Genomic DNA, 26,067 nt, shown 5'->3' on the forward strand with positions numbered 1-26,067 from the left:
AGGGAACCTTTTCTTCTTCCACTGTTTCCTTCTCTGCTTACACAGCATCAGGAGACCCTTCTACATCCCAACCTCCAGTCTCTGCACCTGACAGCTTGGTATCTCTCGGGCTGACCTCTCATGATACTCTTTTGTCTCAGCCTGTTCGTTCCATTCTAGATGCCTCCAGGAAACCAGCCACTCTGCAATGTTACCATCAGAAGTGGACACGATTTTCTTCCTGGTGTCTTCTTCATCATCTTGATCCCACTTCCTTGGCAGTGGAGACATTGTTGGATTATTTGCTTTCTTTGTCTGAATCTGGCCTTAAGTCTTCTTCCATCAGAGTCCACCTCAGTGCCATTGCTGCTTTTCATGAGCCGGTCCATGGAAAACTTCTCTCAGCTCATCCCCTGGTATCCAGGTTCATGCGGGGTCTTTTCAATGTGAAACCACCTCTTAAAGCCCCTCCTGTTATCTGGGATCTCAATGTGGTTCTTTCCGCCTTAATGAAGCCTCCATTTGAACCTTTGGCTACCACTCCTTTCAAGTTTCTCACTTGGAAGGTACTTTTCCTTATTGCTCTTACCTCTGCCAGGAGGGTCAGTGAGCTACATGCACTAGTTGCAGATCCACCTTTTACGGTCTTTCATCATGACAAGGTGGTTCTGCGTACACATCCAAAGTTTCTCCCTAAGGTTGTCTCTGAATTCCATCTCAACCAATCCATTGTTCTGCCTGTCTTCTTTCCGAAACCTCACTCTCATTCTGGGGAACAGGCTCTGCATACTTTGGATTGTAAAAGGGCTCTAGCTTACTATCTAGAGCGTACGAAACCACACAGATCAGTTCCCCAACTCTTTCTGTCCTTTGATCCGAATAACTTGGGACGTCCTGTTTCTAAACGTACGTTGTCTAATTGGCTGGCAGCGTGTATTTCATTCTGTTATGCTCAGACCGGACTGACACTGGAAGGTTCTGTCACAGCCCATAGAGTCCGAGCGATGGCAGCATCTGTAGCTTTCCTCCGTTCCACTCCTATTGAGGAAATCTGCAAGGCTGCTACTTGGTCCTCAGTTCATACTTTTACATCTCATTATTGTCTGGATGCATTCTCCAGACGGGATGGACACTTCGGCCAATCTGTTTTGCAAAATTTGTTTTCCTAATGGCCAACCTTCCCTCCATCCCTCTTTTTGTTAGCTTGGAGGTCACCCATCAGTCAAGAATATGCTGCCTGCTTGTCCTGGGATAAAGCACAGTTACTTACCGTAACAGGTGTTATCCAGGGACAGCAGGCAGATATTCTTGCGTCCCTCCCACCTCCCCGGGTTGGCTTCTTAGCTGGCTTATCCTAACTGGGGACCGCGCGCCTCTGTCGGGCGGGAAGGCACTCGCGCGTGCGCGGTGCGGCCTACCAGAACTTTCCAAGTTCTTAGAGTGCAATCACTCTAAAATTGTCCGTACCGGGGCTCCGTCGGTGCCGTCACCCATCAGTCAAGAATATCTGCCTGCTGTCCCTGGATAACACCTGTTACGGTAAGTAACTGTGCTATATTGCAGAGCACATGGCTGGATGAGAACCTAAGTGTAGCATTATTCTCCCACCAGACTTTTTCAACCCTTTGGTTCTAACAATCTATTACAGCTTAGGCTTTTATTTAAGTCTGGAGATGGTGTCCCTTTCCACAAGGTGGATACACTCCCAGCTTAACTTTGACATGCTGGTGGAGTGAGAAGATATGTGACAGGCTTGAACTGCATTGAATCCATCTGACTTTCTTTGTTTTTGCTCCATTATTAAAGAAACTGTTCAATCAATTTAAAGTCTGGCTGGTGACACCAAGATTACAGAATTAGGGGTTGGCTGAATAGGAACCTCTTACAGATGCCAGAGGAATCCTTGCTTTCAGCACAAAACCTTGAGATAAAGACTGTACAGTAAACTGTAGCTGTATAGTGTGCACAGTCACTATTTTTACTTCCATCACCTCTGTAGGGAGAGCATTCCAGGCATCTACCACCCTTTCTGTGAAGAAATATTTCCTGATGTTATTCCTACCACCCTGCATCCTCATATTATGTCCTCTAGTTTTACCACTTCTCTATCTCTGAAATAGATTTGTTTGTACCCTTCAAGTATTTAAATGTCTGTATCATATCTCCTCTATCCCTTTTTTCCTCCAGGGTATACATATTCAGGTATTCAAGCCTCTTCCAATATGTCTCTCAGTGCAATCCCAATATTATTTTTGTTGTCTTCTTCTGGACTGTTTCAAGTCTTCTTACGTCCTTAGCGAGGTACGGCCTCCAGAACTGAACACAATATTACAAGCGGACCTCACCAATGAGTTGTACTGGGGCATCAACACTTCTCTTTTTCTGCTGGTGATTTCTCTATGCAGCCCAGCATCCTTAACCTTCTGGCTATGGCCACTGTCTTGTCACATTGTTTCACAGCCTTGAGATCTTTAGACACTATCACACTAAAGTCCCTCTTCCTGTCCGTGCATATCAGCTTCTCACCCCAAGCATTTACAGCTCCTTTGGATTTTTACTACCCAAGTGCATCACTCTGCACGTCTTTGCCTTAAATTTTAACTGCCAGACATTAGACCATTCTTCCAACATTCTTAGATCTCTTCTCATGTTTTCTACTGTCTCCAGTGCATCTACTGTTGCAAATCTTTGTGTCATCTGCAAAAACTCACACTTTTCCTTCTAAGCCTTCAGAAATATCATTCACAAATATATTGACTAGAATGGGCCCCAATACTGACCCCTAAGGCACACCACTACCAAATATTAGAGAGTAATATGAATTTCTAAAACTATGGGGCCTACAGTTTCCTGCTTCAACTCTGCAACCACTCTTGTGAAGAGGGACCACATCTGCTCTTCTCCAATCCCACAAAACCTCTCCTGTCTCCAGGAATTTAGTGAACAAATCTTTAAATGGACCTGCCAGAACCTCTGAGTTCCCTCAGTATCCTAGGATAGATCCCATCTGGTCCCATGGCTTTGTCCACTTTCAATTTTTCAACTTCCTTCCATGAATGGTGTATCTACTCCATTCTTATATGTATCTTTGCCAACCAATCATGGTCCTTCTCCAGGATTTTCTTCTGTGAATACAGAAGTATTTGTTTAGCACTTTGCTTTTTCCTCATCACTCTCCACATAGCAGTTTTATAGCTTTTTTCACTACTGCAATTCCATTTTTCATTTTCCTTCTTTCACTAATATACCTGAAGAAGTTTGTCTCCCTTTTTTACATTTCTAGTCATTTTTGCTCTTCTCTCTCTTAGCTTGTTTCAGTTTCATTTGGTATTTCTTTCTGTGCTCCTTTTCTTGAGTTTTGTTTTTGTTTTTTTTAATATTTCATGAACATCAACTCTTTTGCCTTTATTTTCTCAGCCACTAGTTTAGAGAACCATTTTCTCATTTTTATGTATTTTCTTTGCATTAAGGTCGGTAACCATTTTTAAAGCTCCTTTTAGCTTGGACCACTGTCTTTCCATTCCTCTTATGTCCTTCCATCCTATCAGCTCATTTATTTATTTTACATTTCTATTCTGCATTCTGCAAAGTACAGAATGACACAGGGACAAATTTGTCGATCTATCTCCATCCCCATCCACAGGAGTTCTATCCCTGTCCCTGCCCCATCCCTACAAGCTGGACAGACATTGAGACAGATCCCACTTTCTAGTACAAAATTACAACGGACACACATAGCATTAATTTCAGACCATAGATAATAGACAGCCAGTGAAATATTCAGTGCAGGAATCAGTCCAAGATGGTACGCAGGAACTTGGAGAGACCTCATAGGCATGCAAGAATAGAATGGTTTTTAGGCTCCTTTTACTCGCATTTTCCAATAAAGAACGAGGTCAGTCAAAGACAACAACACATCATCCGGAAAGAAGGCTCAAGAAAACAATCCGAATCCTAGCTTCCCACAGTTCCAGTAATCCGGCGGCGATTGGGAGCTGCCTTTGTGGCGTCATCGAAGCGGACGGGCGCGCGCCGTGTGCGTTCTGAACGGCGATTGTGATCACAAGCATTCTGGAGCAGCCACAAACAAGTCAAGGAGTAGGAGCGGCTGCGCAGCCGTGTAGTCGGTGCGGTGTGAGCGCTGGGCGAGAGGGGGCCCCCACCCCCCTCAGCATTACAGCGTGCAGCAGCCCTACCATGGAGTGGTGAGCGCACAATGCTGAGCTGTGCTTATCGCTGCTGAAAAAAGCCTGAACGCCGTATACCCGCAGCTCAATCACCCCCCCCCCACCCCCCCAGTGCAGGGGAGGCAGGCGGGCAGTCAGACAGCAGGGAGGGGGCGCCGCTGCCGCCGAGTGACGAGCATGGATTTCCAGCAGCTGGCGGACGCTGCGGACAAATGGTGCTCCAACACCCCCTTCGAGCTCATTGCCACCGAGGAAACCGAGAGGAGGATGGATTTCTACGCAGACCCTGGCGTCTCTTTCTACGTGCTCTGTCCTGATAACGGCTGCGGGGACAATTTTGTAAGTATCTGCAGGGGTGGCTCATCATGTGCGATTGTGTGGTGGGAAGGGCGTATGTGTTTAGCATTTGGTGGAAAACGGAGAGCTAGACACATGAATATTATATGTGTGACGTATACATATTATGCTATTTCAGTCCAAGTGGCTTTGGTGGGGGTGTACACGTGTGGCCACTGGCGCTCAGCACATGGGAGGGAAGACGGCCCCAACATTGGCCTTGAAGCTACTCAACAGCAGGCTGGTGGCCTGGACAGCTCCCATGAAAACGGAAGGGCCTTGTGGCGATGAAGACAGGATTGGGGGTGGGGGAAATGGGAAGAGGCTGTTGGCCACCTCTAGTGGAGGGGTTTGTAAGTGTCTTCATCGTTTTCCTGTTTTCCCCCTCCCCCCGGTTTCCTGTCCACCAATTTTCCTCCCTGGCCTGTTGGTATGCAGTGCAACAGCATCGGAGAATGTTATAAGGGGCATTGGTAGTGGGATGTCATGGAGGATACAGATATTTGTAGGTATATATACTTTTCAAAATGATTAGGGAGAGCTCGACTCACTACAAATTGCCAAGTCCATGTAAAGGAAATTAAAGCTCAGGGAATGAGTCAGCTCTGGAACTCCTTTTACTTTTTGTGGACCATTTTCTTAGGCCCTGTATACCTAAAATTGACTCGTACATAAGAGATTCTGCTCATCTAATTACACTTTTAGATTCCTTTGATGGTGATCTGTCTGATATTATACTTGTTATGCTAGACATTGATGCCTTATAGCATTATAGTGAGCCAAAACTTGAATTCTTGTTGTATTCATACAATAAAGTTTGTTGTGATTGGATTTGGACATCACACTTGCCTTTTTCTATTGTTTGGATTTACTCTGCAAAGCAAGTTCTTTTCTGTTTGCATATTTTGGGTTTAAATAAAGAGCACAGCAGATGGTGCCACACAGGGGAAGGCTTGTGGGTAAAAGACATGTTAGGGGTAGTATTGCAAGCCCTACCAGTCTCTCATTACCATCCTAATTCCTAGCCCATTTAAACCACTCATGTTATGCCTCCCAGTCCATTCTGGCCCATCTATACCAGTGTTTTTCAACTTCTTCAAGCCAAGTACCCCCTAATGACTTTGCATTTTTCAGCTTCAATGCCAAAAAATGCAAAGTCATGCACCTGGGCAGCCAAAATCCATGCAAGACTTACACCCTTAATGGCGAGATCCTAACAAGAACTGAAGCAGAACGAGACTTAGGGGTGATCGTCAGTGAGAACATGAAGACTGCCAATCAAGTGGAGCAAGCTTCATCCAAGTCAAGGCAAATCATAGGTTGCATACGCAGGAGTTTCGTCAGCCGTAAGCCTGAAGTCATTATGCCATTGTATAGATCCATGGTGAGGCCCCACCTGGAATACTGTGTGCAATTCTGGAGGCCGCTTTACCGTAAGGATGTGCTGAGACTGGAGTCGGTCCAGAGAATGGCCACCCGGATGGTCTTGGGACTCAAGGATCTCCCGTATGAGAAACGGCTGGTTAAGTTGCAGCTGTACTCACTCGAGGAACACAAAGAGAGGGGTGACATGATCGAGACATTCAAGTATCTCACGGGCCGCATCGAGGTGGAAGAAGATATCTTCTTTTTCAAGGGTCCTGCGGCAACAAGGGGGCATCCGTGGAAAATCAGGGGTGGGAAACTGCACAGGGACACCAGGAAATTCTTTTTCATTGAAAGGGTGGTTGATCGCTGGAATAGTCTTCCACTTCAGGTTATTGAGGCCAGCAGCGTGCCTGATTTTAAGGCCAAATGGGATAGACACGTGGGATCTATTCACAGAGAAAGGTAGGGGAGGGTCATTGGGGTGGGCAGACTAGATGGGCCGTGGCCCTTATCTGCCGTCTATTTCTATGTTTAATTCTGACAAATATCAACCGTGTACCCCCACCCAATCCCGCCCCTGACCACCACCCTATAATGATAGTACTAATTGTAATACAATTTCTTATATCCATTTTTCGTATAACAAAGCACACTGTACGCAGAGAAAATCTTAATTATCATTCGGGCCTTTTTCAGGCAGATGACTCTAAAATATGCAATGTCACCTCAGTAACAACTATAGAAAAATAGACAAATATAGTGCAAAATATAGACAGCAGATATATACATTCTCAAAACTGACACATTTTGATCTCTAAATTGAAAATCATTTTTCCTACCTTTGTTGTCTGTGACTTCATGAGTCTCTGGTTCCACTTCCTTCTGACTGTGCATCCAATATTTCTTTCTGCCTCCTGCATGCTTCCTCTCCTCCGCACCTCATTCCCTTCCCAACCATCATCTCTCTTTGTCCTTCCATGAGTCCAACTTTTCTTCCTCTCTCCTCCACCTCCATTGATAACCTGTCTGTCTTGAGAGATCCAGGCATTTCTTCCACCCCTTCTACTGCCACATCCAACATTTCTCCCTCTCTTATCCTCTGGATTATGTGCAGAATTTTTCACCCAAGCACATTTCTCCTATTACCTCTCCATCTCCCCCTCCATCACTATGTCCAGCATTCCTCCCCCTTTGCATCCCCTTCAATCTGTCCCTCTATTCCCTCTCCACCACCATTTCTTCCTCTCATCCTTCTCTTCCCCATGCATCGCTCTACCTCTCTCTTCTCTCTATTCCCAATTTTCTTCTTTCTTCCTTTCTCCATGTGCACCATCTTTCCCTCGCACTCATGTCCAACAATTCTACCTTTCTATTCCCATCCTATGTCCCAAGTTAGTGCTCCCTTCCTCCCTCCCTTCTGTGTCCCATGTTCATGCTCACTCCCTTTTCTGTGTCTTAACTCGTGCCCCCTTCCAGCCTTTGTCCCAAAATCATGCTCCTCCCATGGCCAACACACTTCTCCCTCCTTTCTCCCATTGTCCCAGAAAGATCATGTCCCCTTACTTGTTCGAGCCGCACTCCCTGCACTTGGCTGACCTATAAGCCTTCCCTCTGATGTCATCTCTGATGTCAGAGAGAAGGTTTCCGGGTCAGCTATGTGCAGTATGTGAACTACTGCCTGCAACAAGTGCTGCTGAAGGCAGAAAGAGCAAGTGCGGCTCGAACAAGGTAACTAGTGACCCCCCTACTGACCCGGAAGACTTTCCTCTGACATCGGCTCTGACGTTGGAGGGGTAGGAAGGAGGGATCTCCGGTGGCAGCTTCGGTGAGCAGGAAGGAGGGATCCACGGCAGCTTTGGCAGGTGGGTAGAGGGCAGGAAGGAGGAATCCACTGCAGCGGCTTCGGCAGGTGGGCAGGCAGTATTCTCACCGGCGGCCAGTGCCGTGTACTCCTAAGGGTACGTGTACTATGAGTTAAGAATCGCTGATCTATACAATCCATAATCTTCCCCTCCCAGCCAGTCTTCTTCCTCCCCTAACCTGTGTACGCCATATACTCTAAGTCTTGATTTGTATACTTGGGAGGAAAGGTGGGAGAAGGGAGATATTATAGATGTTTAAATACTCATGAGGCGAGTCTTTCAACTGAAGGGTAGCTCTGGAATGAGGAAGCATAGGATAAAGGCAAAAGGGGATAGATTCAGGAAACCTCAGGAAATAACTTTTTCACAGAAAGGTAGGTGAAAGTGTGGAATTTCCTCCTATTGGAGGTGATGGAAATATAGAAACATGATGGCAGATAAAGGCCAAATGGCCCATCCAGTCTGCCCATCCAAAGTATCCATTAATCTCTTCCTCTCTCTAAGAGATCCCACGTGCCTATCCCACGCTTTCTTGAATTCAGACAGTCTCTTATCTCCACTACCTTTTCCGGGAGACTGTTCCACACATCTACCACTCTTTCTATAAAAAAGTATTTCCCTAGGCTCTATCGCCTCTTAACTTTATCCTATGCCCTCTCATTCCAGAGCTTTCTTTTAAATGAAAGAAGCTTGACTCATGCGCATTTGCGCCACATAGGTATTTAAATGCCTCTCTCATATTTCCCTTCTCCTGCTTTTCCTCCAAAGTATACATATTGAGATTAGAGAATGACATGGGGACAAATTTTTCCCCGTCCCCACAGGAACTCAATTTCCCTGTCCCGTCTCCGTGAGTTTTGTCGCTGGCCCTGCCCCATTCCAGTAAGCTTTTCCTTAACCTCGCAAATCTCAAGCACTTATGATTTTGAAGTTTTTGAGGCTTGTGCAGATAAGGACAGAGCTTGCAGGAATGGGGCATGGACAGGAAAAGAACTCGACGGGATGGAGAAAAATTTGTCCCCCATGTCATTCTCTAATTGAGATCTTTTTAAGTCTGTCCCCATACGCCTTATGATGAAGACCATGCACCATTTTAGTAGCCTTCCTCTGGATCGACTCCATCCTTTTTATATCTTCTTGAAGATGCAGTCTCCAGAATTATACATAATATTCTAAATGAGGTCTCACCAGAGTCTTATACAGGGGTGTCAATATCTCCTTTTTTCTACTGGCCATACCTCTTCCTATGCACCATAGCATCCTTCTGGCATTCACCGTCACCTTTACAACCTGTTTGGCCACCTTAAGATCATCACATACAATCACACCCAAGTCCCGCTCTTCTGTCATGCACATAAGTTCTTCACCCCCTAAACCAGGGGTGGTCAACTCCGGTCCTCGAGGGCCAGAATCCAGTCGGGTTTTCAGGATTTCCCCAATTAATATGCATTGAAAGCAGTGCATGTAAATAGATCTCATACATATTCATTGGGAAAATCCTGAAAACCCGACTGGATTCCGGCCCTGGAGACCGGAGTTGCCCACCCCTAAACTGTACCTACCGTTCCCTCAGGTTTTTGCAGCCCAAATGCATGACTTTGCATTTCTTAACATTAAATTTTAGCTATTAAATTTCAGACTATTCTTCAAGCTTTGCCATCCTGGTTGTCTACTCTATTGCAGATTTTGGTATCATCCGCAAAGAGGCAAATCTTACCTGATAGCCCTGCAGCAATATCATTTATAAAAATGTTAAAAAGAATAGGCCCAAGAACAGAACCTTGAGGCACACCCTGGTAACATCCCTTTCCTCAGAGTGATCTCCATTGATCACTATCCACGCAACTGGATAAGGGCGGGAGATAAATAAACCAGTTCTTGACCCAGCCTGTCACTTTGGGACCCTTATTTATTAGACGTCTGTGTGGAACACTGTCAAAGGCTTTACTAAAATCTAAATACACCACATCTAGCGCACTCCCATTATCCAATTCTCTGGTCAACCTCTCAAAGAAATTGATCAGATTGTCTGACAAGACCTGCCTCTAGTAAATCAATGTTGCCTCTGGTCCTGTAATCCACAGGATTCCAGAAACTTCACCATTCTTTGTTTTAAAAGTATTTCCATTAATTTGCTCACCACAGAAGTCAGACTTACTGGCCTGTAATTCCCTACTTCTTCCTTACTTCCGCTTTTGTGGAAAGGGACCACATCCGCCCTTCTTCAGTCCTCCGGTACCACTCCAAACTCTAGGGACGTTCTGGTGGTTCCTTTCTCAGTGCCGCTTTTGCACATTTGTGCTCTGTTTCTGCCATTCCCACGTGTGAGTGGGGGACTATGCCACAGTGTTCCAGGGTCAGTTAGGCTGTGGATGGCTGCAGTCATTTCGTTCATTTCAGTCCTGGTTGGCGGTGCTGGCTGGCTTGTTTTTTATTTTGAAGGTTTGCTCCGGTCTGGCACCTTTTTCTGTTCCGCCGGTGGCAGCTATCTTCCCTGCCTTCCTCTCAACTGCCGCATTTCCCACCGTCCAGGGTTTGTTTTTGGCGCAGGCGTGCGCAACACGACTGGACCTGTCTAGTGTCAGGACAGACCCTGAAACTGTCTGCTATGCCAGCTGAAGGGGCTGATTGAGGCTGCTGGTGCACTCCTGCTTGGCAAGACATGCTGGGATACCTGCAGGTCATTGTGTGGAGACTTTAAAAAAAGCAACCCACCCTGACTGGGTACAGACTCATGTGGTCAGACTTTCTAGTTATAGTTGTTTGTGGCTGCAATTGGCAGGCTGTTGCCGACTGCTTGGCTCCACATCCTTGCTAGTTCTGGGCTAGAGAGCTGCACGGGAACGGGGACGACGGGAATCCCGCAGGACCCGCGGGTTCTCCGTTTGGGTCGCAGGGATCCTGTGGGGACGCCCCCTAGGGTTGCGGGGATCCCTTGGGGAAACCTCCGAGGGTCGCGGGGTTCCTGCAGGGCTGGATGTACTCAGCTGCGAGGCTCATCTCCCTACCTGCCCTGTCGCAGCACACAGCCGAATGGAAGTCTTCCCGATGTCAGCGCTGACGTCGGAGGGAGGGCTTAAACAAAGCCCTCCCTCCCTCCAATGTCAGCGCTGACATCGGGAAGACTTCCGGTCGGCTGTGTGCTGCAGCAGGGCAGGTAGGGAAAAGGCAGTGGCGTACCAAGGGGGGGGGCGGGGAGGGCACAGCCGTCCGGGTCCCCCACCGACTGACAACAGGCCTGGTCCGACAAACCTCCCTGCCCTGTAGCCGCAAATCTAAATTACTTACTTACAGCAGCTTCAATGCTCCAGTTGCTGAAAAAGGTAATTTAGATTCGCGGCTACAGGGCAGGGAGGTTTGTTAAACCGGGCCTGTTCTGTTGTCAGTCGGGCGGGTAAGCGCCACAAAGGTAAGGGGCAGGGAGGGAGAAAGGGAGGAAAGGTGGAGTGGAGAGGAAAAGACGCTTAAGGTAAAACTGAGGGGAGAGAAGGACGCTGAAAGCACTGGGGAAGACAAAGGTGTGGAGAAGGACGCTGAAAGGACATGGGGAAGGTGGGGGGGAGAAGGATGCTGAAAGCACATGGGGAAGACAAAGGGGTGGAGAAGGATGCTGAAAGGACATGGGGAAGACGGGGGGGGGGAGAAGGACACTGAAAGCACATGGGGAAGAGAGAGGGCGGAGAAGGACACTGAAAGCACATGGGGAAGACAGAGGGGGGAGAAGGACGCTGACAGGACATGGGGAAGATGGGGGGGCGAAGAACACTGAAAGGAAATGGGGAAGAGAGAGTGGAGAGAAGACGCTGGTAGGGAAGAAGACAGAGATGCCAGACTATGGGGGGAGCGGAGGGAAGAAGATGGGTGCCAGACCAATTTGGAAGGGGGGAGAAAGGGAGAGGCACAGTAACAGCAAATGGAAGACGCAGAAAGAAGAGAGACAGTGGATGGAAGGAATTGAATGAAAACATGAGGAAAGCAAAAACCAGGCAACAAAGGTAGGAAAAAAATTCTATTTCTTTTTTTTTTGCTTTAGAATAAAGTAGTATATTAGTTGTGTTGATAAAAATTTATAAACATTAGAGGCTCTGGTAGAAACCCGTTTACAAAGTATGTATTCTTCCCAATTAATATTTCCAAATTAATAAAGTCTTTTTGCTTATTTTTAAATGGGTTTCTACCAGAGCCTTTAATTCAGTAGCATAATTAAATGAAATAACTATTTCTGTAGTTTATAGGGACAGGTGGGGACGGAGGGGATTCCTTGTGGGGACGGAGGGATTCCTCGCGGGGATGGGTGGGATTCCTCACGGAGATGGGTGGGATTTCTGTCCCCGCGCAACTCTCTATTCTGGACCCTTGCTGTTCTTCAGGCTGATGCGCTAGTTTTTCCTCTTAAACTCTACGTCGCACTCAGTGAATTGTGTTGGATACTCTTTTTACTTTCAACTATAAAGTCTTCCAAGTCTTCCATGACTTGCATTCTAGACTGTGGCTCCCTCCTAATACCCATTGTCTCATATTTCCCTTAGTCATGGCAGTGCTCTGCTCTGCTGAGTGTGTCTCTTTTCCATTGTCCTGGTGTAATTTTTGTAGCTGACTGCATTTATAATGGTTAATGCAGCTCCTTTTTTGGAGTTTTGACTACTTGTCCTTTATTATTCAGAGGTGGTGAATTCCTTTTTGCAGGCCTCCAGTTGGGTATGGGAACCCTTGTGATCTGTCCTCCTTGGGGCCACATATTAGAGAATGACACTGGGATAAATTTGTCCCCGTTCCCACAGGATCTCAATTTCCCCATCCCTTCCCTGTGAGTTTTGTCGCTATCCCTGCCCCATTCCTGTATGCTCTGCCTTAACTGCACTAGCCTCGATCACTTATGATTTTAAAGTATTTGAGGCTTGTGCAGATGAGGGCAGAGCTTGCAGGAATGGGGCAGGGACAGGAAAAGAACTCACGGGGATGGGGAAAAATTTGTCCCTGTGTCATTCTCTACCGCATATGACTTGCTACAGTGCCAGCTTCCATGGCACCATTGCATTGGGACGCCTCATTCCCTTTTCTTGTGGATCAGTTTTCAGGCTGCACCTTTCCCAAACTTCCAGAGGAATCTCCTCCTCTCTTGAGGTGGATACCTGTGTTTCCAAGGGATCACTGTTGCTTATTTCTACAGAGCTATCAGTCAAGAGTCATGCAGTGGCCAGTCCCTGCTCCAAAGAGCTTACCATTCTAAACAGACAGGACAGGCACACAGGATGCCCTAGTAGGGCTGTTTTCCACATGTGATAGTCTTCTTCCAGAGGTCGGTTGCTTCCTATTCCTGGCGGCTGCTTGCTCTACGGCTGTGAGGGTCTATCTAATGCCCCTAGCTCCTTGCTTCTCCTAGCCTTTTTCTTCTCTCTGGGCTAGACCTGGAAATGGCGTCACAGACCTTGTCTGCTGGTTCTTTAGGGTTTATTTTTACACTAGTCTTTAAGCCCGTTACATTAACGGGTGCTAGAAAGCAGCCCCCTTTCCCTCTCCCCCTCCAGTTCCTCCCTAACTGTCTCTCCGTAGTCTCCCTTCTGTCTTCCCCCCCTAAGCAAAATGATCTGCCTCCCAGCACACCCCTCCCCCCGAAGCAGCCCCCTTTCCCTCTACCCCTCCAATTCCTCCCTGACAGTGTCTCCGTGGTCCCCCTTCTGTCTCCCCTCCCAAGCAAAGATGTCTGCCTCCCAGCACACCCCTCCCCCCAAAAAAGTAGACCCCCCTTTCCCTCTACCCCTCCAATTCCTCCCTGACTGTCTCTCCGTGGCCCCCCATTTTGTCTTCCCCCAAGCAAAGCTATCTACCTCCCAGCACACCCCTCCCCCAAAGCAGACCCCTTTCCCTCTGGCCCTCCAGTTCCTCCCTGACTGTGTCTCCATGGCCCCTCCTTCTGTCTCCCCCCACCAAGCAAAGCTGTCTGCCTCCAAGCACACCCCTCCCCCAAAGCAGGCCCCTTTCCCTCTCCCGCTCCAGTTCCTCCCTGTCTCTCTGTGGTTCCCCTTGTGTCTCCCCCCCCAAGCAAAGCTGTCTGCCTCCAAGCACAGCCCTTCCCCAAAGCAGACCCCTTTCCCTCTCCAGCTCCAGTTCCTCCCTGTCTCTCCGTGGCCCCCCTTCTGTCTCCCCCCCCAAGCAAAGCTGTGTGCCTCCAAACACAGCTGTGAGCCTCCAAGCACACCCTTACCCCAAAGCAGGCCCCTTTCCCTCTCCAGCTCCAGTTCCTCCCTGTCTCTCCGTGGCCCCCCTTCTGTCTCCCCCCCAAGCAAAGCTGTGTGCTTCCAAGCACACCCTTACCCCAAAGCAGGCCCCTTTCCCTCTTCCTTCTTCCCAGTTCCTCCCTGTCTCTTCGTGGCCCACGCGATTTTCTCTTCTCGTGGTCTGGCCAGCTCCCGTAGTTCCTTGCCGCCGCCGCCACCCCCTTCCCTTCCCGCGGTCGACAAACCTCTTGCCTCCAGCAGCCGCCGCAGCACTGTAAACACGCTGCTTTGCGGCCTCTACTGCCCCGATTTGCTCTTCCGTGTCCCTGATGACGTCATCAGAGAAACGGAAGAGCAAGGGAAGGGAAGGGGGTGGCGGCGGTGGCAAAGGACTAAGGTAGCCGGCCAGACCGCGAGAAGGGTGGGCTCAGAGGAACCCGTGACCGTGGGAGAGGCTCGTTGCACAGTGTAAATACAGTTGCTCAGTGTGAGGCTTCCTTCGCTCTTCCGGGTCTGCATTATGACTCCTCAACGCGCTATCTAGCGCATGCGCAGTCGTGCGGCCACATCCCGACAGAAAAGGGATCAGGGAACACGTTTCGCTACTGCGCATGCGCGGGCTAGCATTTTATTATTTAAGATGGAGGGGTCCTTCCCAGTGCTGGAAGGTGATCCTTTCTCCCCCCTCCCCCCCAGGTGTGGCAGCTCTTTGCTCCACTCTTGACTGGACTATAGCCATTTCCTTGACTGTGCGGATTCTTTCCTTCCAGCTCAGGGGTTGACCTTGGTCTTTAGGCAGCCGGCTGCATAGTTTGGTCAGCATAGCACCGATGTCTGCTTATCTTAACCTTTACAGCTGAGGGCTGTCTGGCCCATGTCAAGCAGACAAGGGGACTTGTCTCCCCTTCCTTGGCAGTATCCTCTCCAGGTGGCCATTGATGTCTAGCTACTAACACTACTTCATTACCTCTGTTTCAGTGGGAGCCTGTTCCCCGTAGGGGACTTTGGGGATGGCAGTCACCCTTCTGGCTCTAGTTACCACAGACCATTCTCTCCAGCAGTTGGTGCTTCTGTCTCTGTCAGGAACTGGGGATGCAGTTTTGTTCTGTCCCTGGCACCTTTCTAGGTGGCACTATCTTTCATATCTTTCGATATGAGGATTTCCTTTCCAGCGCCGCCTCTGCTGCAGAGCACGGCTATTTCTACTTATAGGGCTTGGTTTCTTCTTGGACTCAACCCCTTCTGTGGCCAGATCCTGTTCTGGAGGGAAAGCATGGTGTCTTTCGCATCTTTGACTCACCTCCTTCAGCCTGGCCCCATTTAAAATTCTGTTCCTCCTTTACAGGTGGCACATGCGGCCATTTTGGCTCAGCTCTAGCTACTGCTCAACTTTGCAAAGCAAGCCTTCAACTCGTTTGATGTGGTGCTGCTACTGGATGGCATCCAGCTACACTCCCTTTGCCTGAGGCGGTTCTCAGCTCTGACTTTAGAGTGCTCTGATTCCATCAAGAATTCGGCTACAGCGGCAGTTCTTCTCCAACTATCGTTGGAGTAACCCCATGCCCTTCGCTGTGTCTCCTTTCGGACTCATTCATAGAGCTGAGGCATGTTCCATCTCTGCTTGAGCCACTCAGCTTGGATGGCTTAACACCGTGGTTACATCTCTGGCTCTGGAAACCACAGTTCCATCTCTGCATGTGGAGCACAGCTCTGGTTGCATTTGTACCAGGTCCTGTTGCTGGATGCAGAAAGCAGCAGCTCCAGCTGCATTGGTGCCATGATTCCATCTCTTTGACTACATTTCTGCCTAGTTCCATCTCTGGATGTGGAAAGTAGCAGCTCTGGCTGTATTGGTGCAACGGTTCCATCTGAGCAGCTGCTGCTGCTGCATTTCTGCCTAGCTCCGTCCTTGCATGTGGGGGGGAGGGGCAGCAGCTTCAGCTACATTTGTGCCATGGTTTGGCATGGATAGGCTGCACCACAGCTCCAGTAGCATTCGTGCCATGATTTCATCGCAGGATATGTATTGCAGTGGCTCCAGCCACTTTACATCTACGATCTATTGTTGGAGGTTGTCCACAGCTCAGATTCTGTGTGGGCCCATGCTTCTTCTCTGGCTGTATAGCACCACCTTGTTTGTCAGATTCACATCAGCTCCTAATTCATATTTGGATATGGATGGGCTGCTTTGGCTGTACACTTGACTGTTTAGTGTAGCGTCTTCTGTGGGGTCCGAGGCAGCTCCACTTCCTTGTTGGGCACGGCTCCCTCTTTGGATGTGGGGTGTAGCTTTGCTTCCATGTCTGACACAGCAGTATCTTTGGATGGGCAGGGTAGTTCCTCTTGCTTGTTAGGCACTTCTTCAGATCACCAACATCTTTGGATACAGAGCAAGGCTTCTCCTTTCTATTGGTACAAGGTTATCCTTCGATATACTGTGCCTCCTCTTGCCTAGCTTGTCTCTATCTTTGGATGTAGACTGACACTTTGGATGCCTGCCTAGCATGGCTTCGGCTGTCGCTGGACACTTTAGATGCCTGCCCAGCACATCAACTTCTACTTTAGATGCCTACTTCATGTGTATCCATCTTCAGGTATGACTTGCTGCTTTGGATGCCGAGTTAGTGCAGCTCCATCTTCCATGATATCCTGCCATTCTGCATGCCTACTTTGCTGTGACTAAAGGAATGAACATTATGAGGTAAAATGTATAATATTTCTTTTCAAAGCGGACCCAACACAGTTACCTCCCAAACTATGCCCTGCATTCCATTAATGACCAAATCTAAAATAGCTCCCCCTCTTGTTGGTTCCTGAAGCAGTTGCTCCAAGAAGCAGTCATTGCAAGTTTCAAGTTTATTTTAGTCTTGATATACCGTATTTTCGCGGATATAACGCACACCCATGTAAAACGCGCACACGGGTATAGCGCGCAGAAATCACGATGATATGTACAAAAACTTTTGTATACCGCGCTCACGGGTATACCGCGCATGATGCCCGACGCTCCTTTCGCCCGCCCTGACTTTCCGTGCGCTGTCCCGACTCTCCGTTCACCCCCCTGACTTTCCGTGCACTGTCCCCCCTTGAAGGTCTGTCCCCATCCTGAAAGCCTGATGCCCCCCCCGACGTCCGATACATTCCCCCCCCCCCCGGCAGGACCACTCGCACCCCCACCCCGAAGGACCGCCGACTCCCCAACAATATCGGGCCAGGAGGGAGCCCAAACCCTCCTGGCCACGGCGACCCCCTAACCCCACCCCGCACTACATTATGGGCAGGAGGGATCCCAGGCCCTCCTGCCCTCGACGCAAACCCCCCCCCCCCCCCCACCGCCCCCCCCCCCCAAGAACCTCCGACCGCCCCCCCCAGCCGACCCGCGACCCCCCTGGCCGACCCCCACGACCCCCCACCCCCCTTCCCCGTACCTTTGGTAGTTGGCCGGACAGACGGGAGCCAAACCCGCCTGTCCGGCAGGCAGCCAACGAAGGAATGAGGCCGGATTGGCCCATCCGTCCTAAAGCTCCGCCTACTGGTGGGGCCTAAGGCGCGTGGGCCAATCAGAATAGGCCCTGGAGCCTTAGGTCCCACCTGGGGGCGCGGCCTGAGGCACATGGTCGGGTTGGGCCCATGTGCCTCAGGCCGCGCCCCCAGGTGGGACCTAAGGCTCCAGGGCCTATTCTGATTGGCCCACGCGCCTTAGGCCCCACCAGTAGGCGGAGCTTTAGGACGGATGGGCCAATCCGGCCTCATTCCTTCGTTGGCTGCCTGCCGGACAGGCGGGTTTGGCTCCCGTCTGTCCGGCCAACTACCAAAGGTACGGGGAAGGGGGGTCGTGGGGGTCGGCCAGGGGGGTCGCGGGTCGGCTGGGGGGACGGTCGGAGGTTCTTGGGGGGGGCGGTCGTTGGGGGGGGAGGGGGGTTTGCGTCGAGGGCAGGAGGGCCTGGGATCCCTCCTGCCCGTAATGTAGTGCGGGGTGGGGTTAGGGGGTCGCCGTGGCCAGGAGGGTTTGGGCTCCCTTCTGGCCCGATATTGTCGGGAAGTCGGCGGTCCTTCGGGGTGGGGGTGCGAGTGGTCCTGCCGGGGGGGGATGTATCGGACGTCGGGGAGTCGGCCGGGCAAGAGGGCTTGGGCTCCCTCTTGCTCCGATCGTGGATGCGGGTGCGGGTGGGAGCGCGTGCGAGCGGTCGTTCGGGGTGGGGGTGCGAGCGGTCCTGCTGGGGGGGTGAATCGGGCGTCGGGCGGGGTGGGAACTATGTTTAAAAACTTTTGTATACCGCGCTCAGGCATATAACGCGCGGGGGGTATGCGCGGTAGGTAAAAACGCGTATAACGCGCGCGTTATATCCGCGAAAATACGGTACTGCTTTTAAAAGGGTGAGAGCCAGAAGGCCTTGAGCATGCGCAGTTGCTCAAGGCCCAGCAGCAGCCCAGTAGAGAACCAGCGGCAGGCACTTTCAACACTGGCGGCGCATGGGTAAGGACAGGGCCGGTCAGTGGGGGGGAGGAGGCGATCGCAAAGGCAGCGCTGGTGGCCTCGAGGGAGCAACAAAGCCAAGGTCAGGTCAGGTGTTGGCTTGGGGGTCGGGTCGGGTCAGGCGTCGGCTCGGTTCAGGGGTAGGGTTGGAGAGATGTTCCTACCGGTATTCAGTCAGTGGAACGAATCATCTGAGTTGCCATTATGGCATATGGGAAAAGTTGCTTTGATATACGAGCATTTTAGATTGCGAGCATGCTTCTGGAACAAATTATGCTCGCAACCCAAGGTACCACTGTATTTCCAAACTTCAATCTTGGGCGATGTAGATCTAAATGAAACTTAATGCTGCAAAAACTAAACTTTTGTGGTTAACTCCAAAATTGGACAGCCTTCCCTCAGTTGTGATTTTGGATTCAGGGGTGTCTCTGAAGATCGAATTATCTTCCACGATACTAGGTATTCTTATAGATTCTTAACTTACTTTTAAGGATCAAATAAATTATCTTGTTAAGAAATGCTTCTTCAACCTTCATTTGTTGAGGAAAGTTAGGGTGGGTTTTTTTTTTTTATCAACAGCACTTTTCTGTTTTGCTTCAATCTTTTATACTGGCTCGGCAAGATTACAGTAATGCAGTGTACTTGGGATTAACTAAGACCAGCCTTCAAAAACTCCAATTGATACAGAATACCGCCACTAAATTGATCTTCGGGAAAAGTAAGTTTGACCATGTGTCCCCATTGTTCAAAAAGTTACATTGGCTTCCTGTTCACATCAGGATCCATTTCAGATGTATCTCTATTGCTTTCAAGATCTTGTTTGGATTTTTTGGTCCTCTATCTTGGAATGCTCATAGATCTTATCTTCACCAGAAGTACTCAGATTCAAACTTTCCTTTCCCTCATTCAAATGAATAAAAGCTGTCTGGAATATCAACCAATCTTTTCTTTTTTAAGATGATAGAATTATGGAATGGTTTTCAACTTACTTTAAGGGGCCCAGGCACTTTCCAATCATTTCAAAAAACTTTAAAAACAATCCTTGTTTGCCAACCATTTTGGAAATCATTCCTATTAATTTTCTCTGACTTGATTCCTCTTTTTCTTTCTCTTATTTTCCATGTACTGTATTTTTAATTATTGTTAACCAAGTTGAGCTCCTTTTCTGGTGACAACCCGGTCTACAAATCCAAGTTTGTTTAGTTTAGGTTCATTCTTGGAATCCCCTCTGCTGTACTTCTACAAAATGGGAGGCCATACTTCAGACTCTTCACTTGCTTCAAGACATTGCCAGAGGTCAAGCTCAGTATAGGCAAGCACTCCATTTACTTTGACATACCAAAGAAGGAGGAAGGAACCTTTCGGCCCATTCTCAACCTAAAGGAAGTCAACAAGTTTCTGCAGGTTCAGCATTTTCAAATGGAGACCTTGTGCTCCATGATTACAGCAATTCAGCCAGGGGAATTTCTCACGTCCTTGGAGGCTTATCTGCATATTTCCACTTGGCTGCCTGGCAGCATTTTCTTCAAATTTTCTTCAATTTGTTGGGCCAGCATTTCCATTTCCGAGCAATACCTTCAGACAGCCGATGGCTCTCAGGGTCACGGTGGTACTGATCTTCCTGTGTAAGGAGGGTATTGGAGACCACCCATATCTTGATAACTGGTTGATCAAGGTGTCCTTGGTGCTGGAGGATAGTAAACAGTAGAGTGCCGCAGGGGTCTGTACTGGGACTGGTGCTATTTAATTTATTTATAAATGATCTGGAAATTGGAGCAAGGAGTGAGGTAATTAAATTTGCAGATGACACTAAACTATTAAAACGCATGCGGATTGTGAAAAATTACAGGTGGACCTTAGGAAATTGAAAGACTGGGCATCCAACTGGCAGATGAAATTTAATGTGGACAAATGCAAAGTGATGCACACCGGGAAAAATAACCTGAATCAGTTACCAGATGCTAGGGTCCACCTTGGGGGTTAGCGCCCAAGAAAAGGATCAGGGTGTCATTATAGGCAATACGATGAAATCTTCCCAATGCCCAATGTGTGGTGGTGGTGGCGGCAGCCAAAAAAGCAAACAGGATGCTGGGAATTATTAAAAAAGGGATGGTTAACAAGAATGTCATGATGCCCCTGTATCACTCCATGGTGCAACCTCATTTGGAATATTGCAACCTCATTTGGAATATCTCAAGAAAGATATAGTGACCCTAGAAAAGGTTCAAAGAAGAGCGACCAAGATGGTAAAGGGGATGGAACTCCTCTCGTATGAGGAAAGACTAAAACGGTTAGGGCTCTTCAGCTTGGAAAAGAGACAGCTGAGGAGAGAGATGATTGAAGTCTGCTCCTGAGTGGAGTAGAACGGGTACAAGTGGATCGATTTTTCACTCCGTCAAATATTACAAAGACTAGGGGACACTCGATGAAGTTACAGGGAAATACTCTTAAAACCAATAGGAGGAAATTTTTTTTCACTCAGAATAGTTAAGCTCTGGAACGCCAGAGGTTGTGGTAAGAGCAGATAGCGTAGCTGGTTTTAAGAAAGGTTTGGACAAGTTCTGGAGGAAAAGTCCATAGTCTGTTATTGAGAAAGAAATGGGGGAATCCACTGCTTGCCCTGTATTGGTAGCATGGAATATTGCTACACCTTGGATTGTGGCCAGGTACTAGTGACCTGGATTGGCCACCATGAGAATGGGCTACTGGGCTTGATGGACCATTGGTCTGACCCAGTAAGGCTAGTCTTAGGTTCTTAGTGAAGTTGTTTGGTTTTAAATAGAGAATGACACGGGGAAAAAATCTGTCCCCGTCACTGCACCGTCCCCGGCCCGGACGGGATCCATCCAAGGGTTCTGAAGGAACTAAGACAGGAAATAGCGGGCACAATACAACATGTTTGCAACCTATCCTTGAAAACTGGTGAGGTGCCGGAGGACTGGAAATTGGCAAATGTCACACCCATCTTCAAGAAAGGATCGAGGGGTGACCCCGGAAACTACAGGCCGGTGAGCCTGACTTCAATTATAGGGAAGATTGTGGAAGCTATGATCAAGGACGGCATTTGCGAGCACATCGAGAGAAATGGCCTACTGAGAACAAGCCAGCACGGATTCTGTAAGGGAAGGTCGTGCCTAACGAACCTTCTGTACTTCTTTGAGGGAATAAGCAGTCGGGTGGACAATGGGGAGCCCATAGACATCATTTACCTCGACTTTCAAAAGGCTTTCGACAAGGTGCCACATGAAAGGCTACTTAAGAAGCTGTGGAACCACGGGGTGGGAGGGGATGTGCACAGATGGATCAAGCACTGGTTGTCGGGAAGACTGCAGAGGGTTGGAGTAAAGGGTCAATATTCTGACTGGCGGGGAGTCACGAGCGGTGTGCCACAGGGATCGGTGCTGGGGCCTTTACTCTTTAACATATTCATCAATGACCTGGAAAAGGAGGCAAAGGGTGAGGTTATAAAATTCGCAGACGATACCAAACTGTGCGGCAGAGTTACGACCAGGGAGGAGTGTGAGGACCTACAAAGGGACCTGGACAAGCTGGAAGACTGGGCAAACAAATGGCAAATGCGCTTCAACGTGGACAAATGCAAGGTCATGCATATAGGGAAAAAGAACCCGTTGTTCAGCTACAAATTAGGGGGGGTATTGTTGGGAGACAGCAGACTCGAGAGAGACTTGGGAGTGCTGGTGGATGCATCACTGAAGCCATCTGCACAGTGCGCAGCAGCCTCAAAAAAAGCCAACAGGATGCTGGGCATCATAAAGAAGGGCATAGCAACCAGAACACGGGAAGTCATCATGCCTTTGTATCGAGCGATGGTACGTCCACATCTGGAGTACTGCGTTCAGTATTGGTCGCCGCACCTCAAGAAGGACATGGCGGTACTTGAGAGAGTCCAAAGGAGAGCAACAAAATTGGTAAGAGGGCTGGAACACTGCTCATACGCCGAGAGGCTGGATAGGCTGGGGCTCTTCTCTCTGGAGAAAAGGAGGCTCAGGGGAGATATGATAGAGACTTTCAAGATCATGAGGGGCATAGAGAAGGTGGATAGGGACAGATTCTTTAGACTGAAGGGGACAGCAAATACGAGGGGACATTCTGAGAAACTGAAGGGAGATAGGTTCAAAACAAATGCAAGGAAGTTTTTTTTCACCCAAAGGGTCGTGGACACTTGGAATGCGCTACCGGAGGAAGTGATCAGGCAGAATACGGTACAAGGATTCAAACAGGGATTGGATGGATTCCTGAGGGATAAAGGGATCGTGGGATACTGAGGGAGGAGCTGGGAGGTAACACAAGTATAGGAAGTAAATCAGGCAATGTGTATAAAATAACCTGGTCGTGCATGTGCAAGACCGGAGGGCTAGGACTTCGATAGGAAGGCAGGACTTAAATGGGAAACCAAGGTGGCAAGGGAGCCCCTTCTGATGATTCAGACAGGTCTTGACCTGTTTTGGGCCGCCGCGGGAGCGGACTGCTGGGCGGGATGGACCTGTGGTCTGACCCGGCGGAGGCACTGCTTATGTTCTTATGTTCTTATCCTCTGCACCGCCCCGTCACCGCCATTCCCTTCACCGCCCCGTCTCCGCCATCCCTTTCACCGCCCTGTCGCCGCCACTGCCATCCCATTCACCGCCCCGTCACCATCCCCGCAGCATCCATATAAACCTCAGTACTGTGAAACACCATGAAGACAGAAGAGAGTTCTGCCACTACTACTACTGCACTGAGAATCTATTTCAGTGCCTCTGCCCTGTAGTAAAAACTGAACATAAAATAAATCAATTAACTTGTCCTCCCTTTCAATGACGTGTCCCCCATGTTCACCTATAGCTCGAATCAGGTCAATTGTGCACACTAAAAATGCAGGAGGATCTGGAACGTGAGCGCAGGCAGTGATACAAAAACAGCAGACACCCGACCGACTGCAGTGTTCCGCCATCTCCCTCCCTCCATCTCACCTTAGATGTAGAGTATGCCGGCTTTCTTTTTCGCCCAGCCACATGTGTGGGTGCTCATTTGTTCAATATTCTCCTCTGACGCAACAGGAAACAGGAAGTTACAAGAGAGGAGAAGATTGATCAATGCGAGCACGGCTTGGTGAAAAAGAAAGCCGGCATACTCTACATCAGTGGTTTTCAACCTTTTTACACCCGTGGACTGGCAGAAATAAAAGAATTATTTTGTGGACCGGCAAACTACTAGGACTAAAATTTTAAAACCCTGTTTCTGCCCCATCTCCGCAAGCTCAGTCACCTCAGTAACTATAGAAAAATAGACAAATATAGACAGCAGATATAAATTCTCAAAACTGACACATTTTGATCACTAAATTGAAAATAAAATCATTTTCCTACCTTTGCTGTCTGGTGATTGATTTCATGAGTCTCTGGTTGTGTTTCCTTCTGTCTGTGTATCCTTTCTTTCTTTCTGCACTCAGGCCCAAGAATTGTCCCTTTCTATTCCCTCCCTCTTTCCTTCCTATGTCCTTAGTGCCCCCGGTGCCTCCTTCCCATGTCTTTAGTGCCCCCGGTGCCTCCTTCCCATGTCCTTAGTGCCCCTTCCTGTCTTTAGTGTCCCCAGTGCCTCCTTCCCATGTCTTTAGTGCCCCCAGTGCCTCCTTCCCATGTCTTTAGTGCCCCCAGTGCCTCCTTCCCATGTCCTTAAGTGCCTCCTTCCCATGTCTTTAGTGCCCCCAGTGCCTCCTTCCCATGTCTTTAGTGCCCCCAGTGCCTCCTTCCCATGTCCCTCTCACTGCCTTCCACACTTTGTCCCATCCTCACCCCCGAAGCCTGCCTGCCTGCCTGTGCCTGTCTACCTTTCTCCCTCCCTAGCCAAAGCCAGCATGCTGCCTCCCTGCCGCTCAAGCCTCCATCCTTTTCCCCTTCTCTTACCGCCATGCTGCAGCTGCTAAAGCCGGAAGTCTTCTTTCCGACTCAATTCTGAAGTCGGAGATCCTGTTCTGGGCCAGCCAGGCAGCGATTGGCTGGCCCAGAACGTCCTCTCCGACGTCAGAATTTACGTCGGATAGACTTCCTGTCGGCTTTAGTAGCTGCAGCATGGAGGTAGGAGCAGGAGAAAAGGAGAGGCTTTTTTTTTTTCTTTGTGCGGACCGGCAGAAATTCAACCGGCAGTGCTCTTCCAATTCAAAGATGAGGTGGAGGGAGGGAGATGGCGGAGACCGCACGATCTTGATTGCCTCACTGCGGGGACAAGTCCATTCACCGCTCCACGGAGCGGTGAATGGCCTTGTCCCCGTCCCGCAGAGGCCACTATTTTTTCTTCCCCGTTTTGGCGGGTTACCCGCGGCTAAACGCGGCTAGCCACGGGTAACCGCCACCGTGTCATTCTCTAGTTTTAAACACATTTATTATTGTTTTTTATTTAATGAAGTGCAAGAAATTTTGTTTCCCTACCATGCAGAAGAAACTTTTCACAATTACAGAAGGTAATGTCATTTCACAAATACGTGCCTTTATTGCCACAGTTGTTGCTGGATCAATAGCTGCAGACCTGAGATTATGTTCAAGTGCTTGAGTCGATGGCAGTAATGCTTGAGGTAGTGATGTGGGCCAGGGCCCACATACAGCCACTGCAGCAGCCTGTTTTGTCCCAGTGGTCCCCAGTTTCTCATGATTACAGCATCCAGTTGCTCTGAATATCTTCGGCCAGGACCAGCATGTCATGGGCTGCAGCCGGACAATCTCTGCCAGGGGTTTTATTTATTTATTTGTAGTATTTATATATTACTTATAATCTAAGTGGTTTACATTCAGGTACTCAAGCATTTTCCTTCTCTGTCCTGGCAGGCTCACACTCTTATCTATTGTACCTGGGGCAATGGAGGAATAAATGAGTTGCCCAGGCTCACAAGGAGCTGTATGGGATTTGAACCCACAACCTCAGGGTGCTGAGGCTGTAGCTCTAACCACTGTGCCACACACTCCACTTGACCTTGACTTCCCCGGCTTAAATGCCAGTCTGTCATGCTCTGGGTGCATGTAGCCAGTTGGAGGCAGGACGGTCGATCAACCTCATGGAGCTGCAGGCTGTGCACATGGCTCTGTTGGCCTTTCATTCCCTTCTTGAGGGCAAGCCAGTGCAAGGGCTATCTGTCAATGACACTATGGCAGTATATATCAACTGGCAAGCCAGCACTCACATCAAGCTGTTAGTGGAGGAGGCTCGTCTCCTCTTCAGTGGGCGGAGCAGCATGTTCTCTTGTCCACAGTTTACAAAGTGGGGGTAATGAATGTAATAATAATAATAACTTTATTTTTCTATACTGCCATAGTCAGACGACTTCTAGGCGGTTCACATCAAAAGAAGGCTGTACATTCAGTGAATTACAAATGCATAGGCACAGATTCCTCAGCTAGACAACTTTTGGGTATCTGTGGGAGTTGTCCTCGATGGCCTTTCAGCTGTGGGGTGTGGGGTTTTCCGACCCTGGACATGATGCCGATATGCAGCAATGCTAAGGTCTCCATATTCTTCAGCAGGAAAAAGGAACTGGATTTGGAGGATGGACCTGTTTTGTTTTCTCACCTTGACCACTGATAGGCAAAGTACTTTACAAAATTAGTCATCCAGGGCAGGTGATTCTCATTGTCCTGGAACTGACTTTG

The 26,067-nt window shown here is 49.0% G+C and overlaps 1 protein-coding gene across 1 annotated transcript in view; it reads left to right on the forward strand.

The window, feature by feature from the left end:
- Positions 1-3,937: 3,937 nt before the first annotated feature.
- MTURN (maturin, neural progenitor differentiation regulator homolog) overlaps positions 3,938-26,067 on the forward strand; it is a 64,935-nt gene continuing 42,805 nt past the window's right edge. Inside the window, exon 1 of the mRNA XM_033930052.1 lies at positions 3,938-4,505. Within this exon, the coding sequence (XP_033785943.1) occupies positions 4,344-4,505 (162 nt within the window). The 5' untranslated portion in view covers positions 3,938-4,343. The remainder of the gene's footprint in view (positions 4,506-26,067) is intronic.

This window comes from Geotrypetes seraphini, chromosome 2 (genome assembly GCF_902459505.1).
Source record: "Geotrypetes seraphini chromosome 2, aGeoSer1.1, whole genome shotgun sequence".
Taxonomy (NCBI): domain Eukaryota; kingdom Metazoa; phylum Chordata; class Amphibia; order Gymnophiona; family Dermophiidae; genus Geotrypetes; species Geotrypetes seraphini.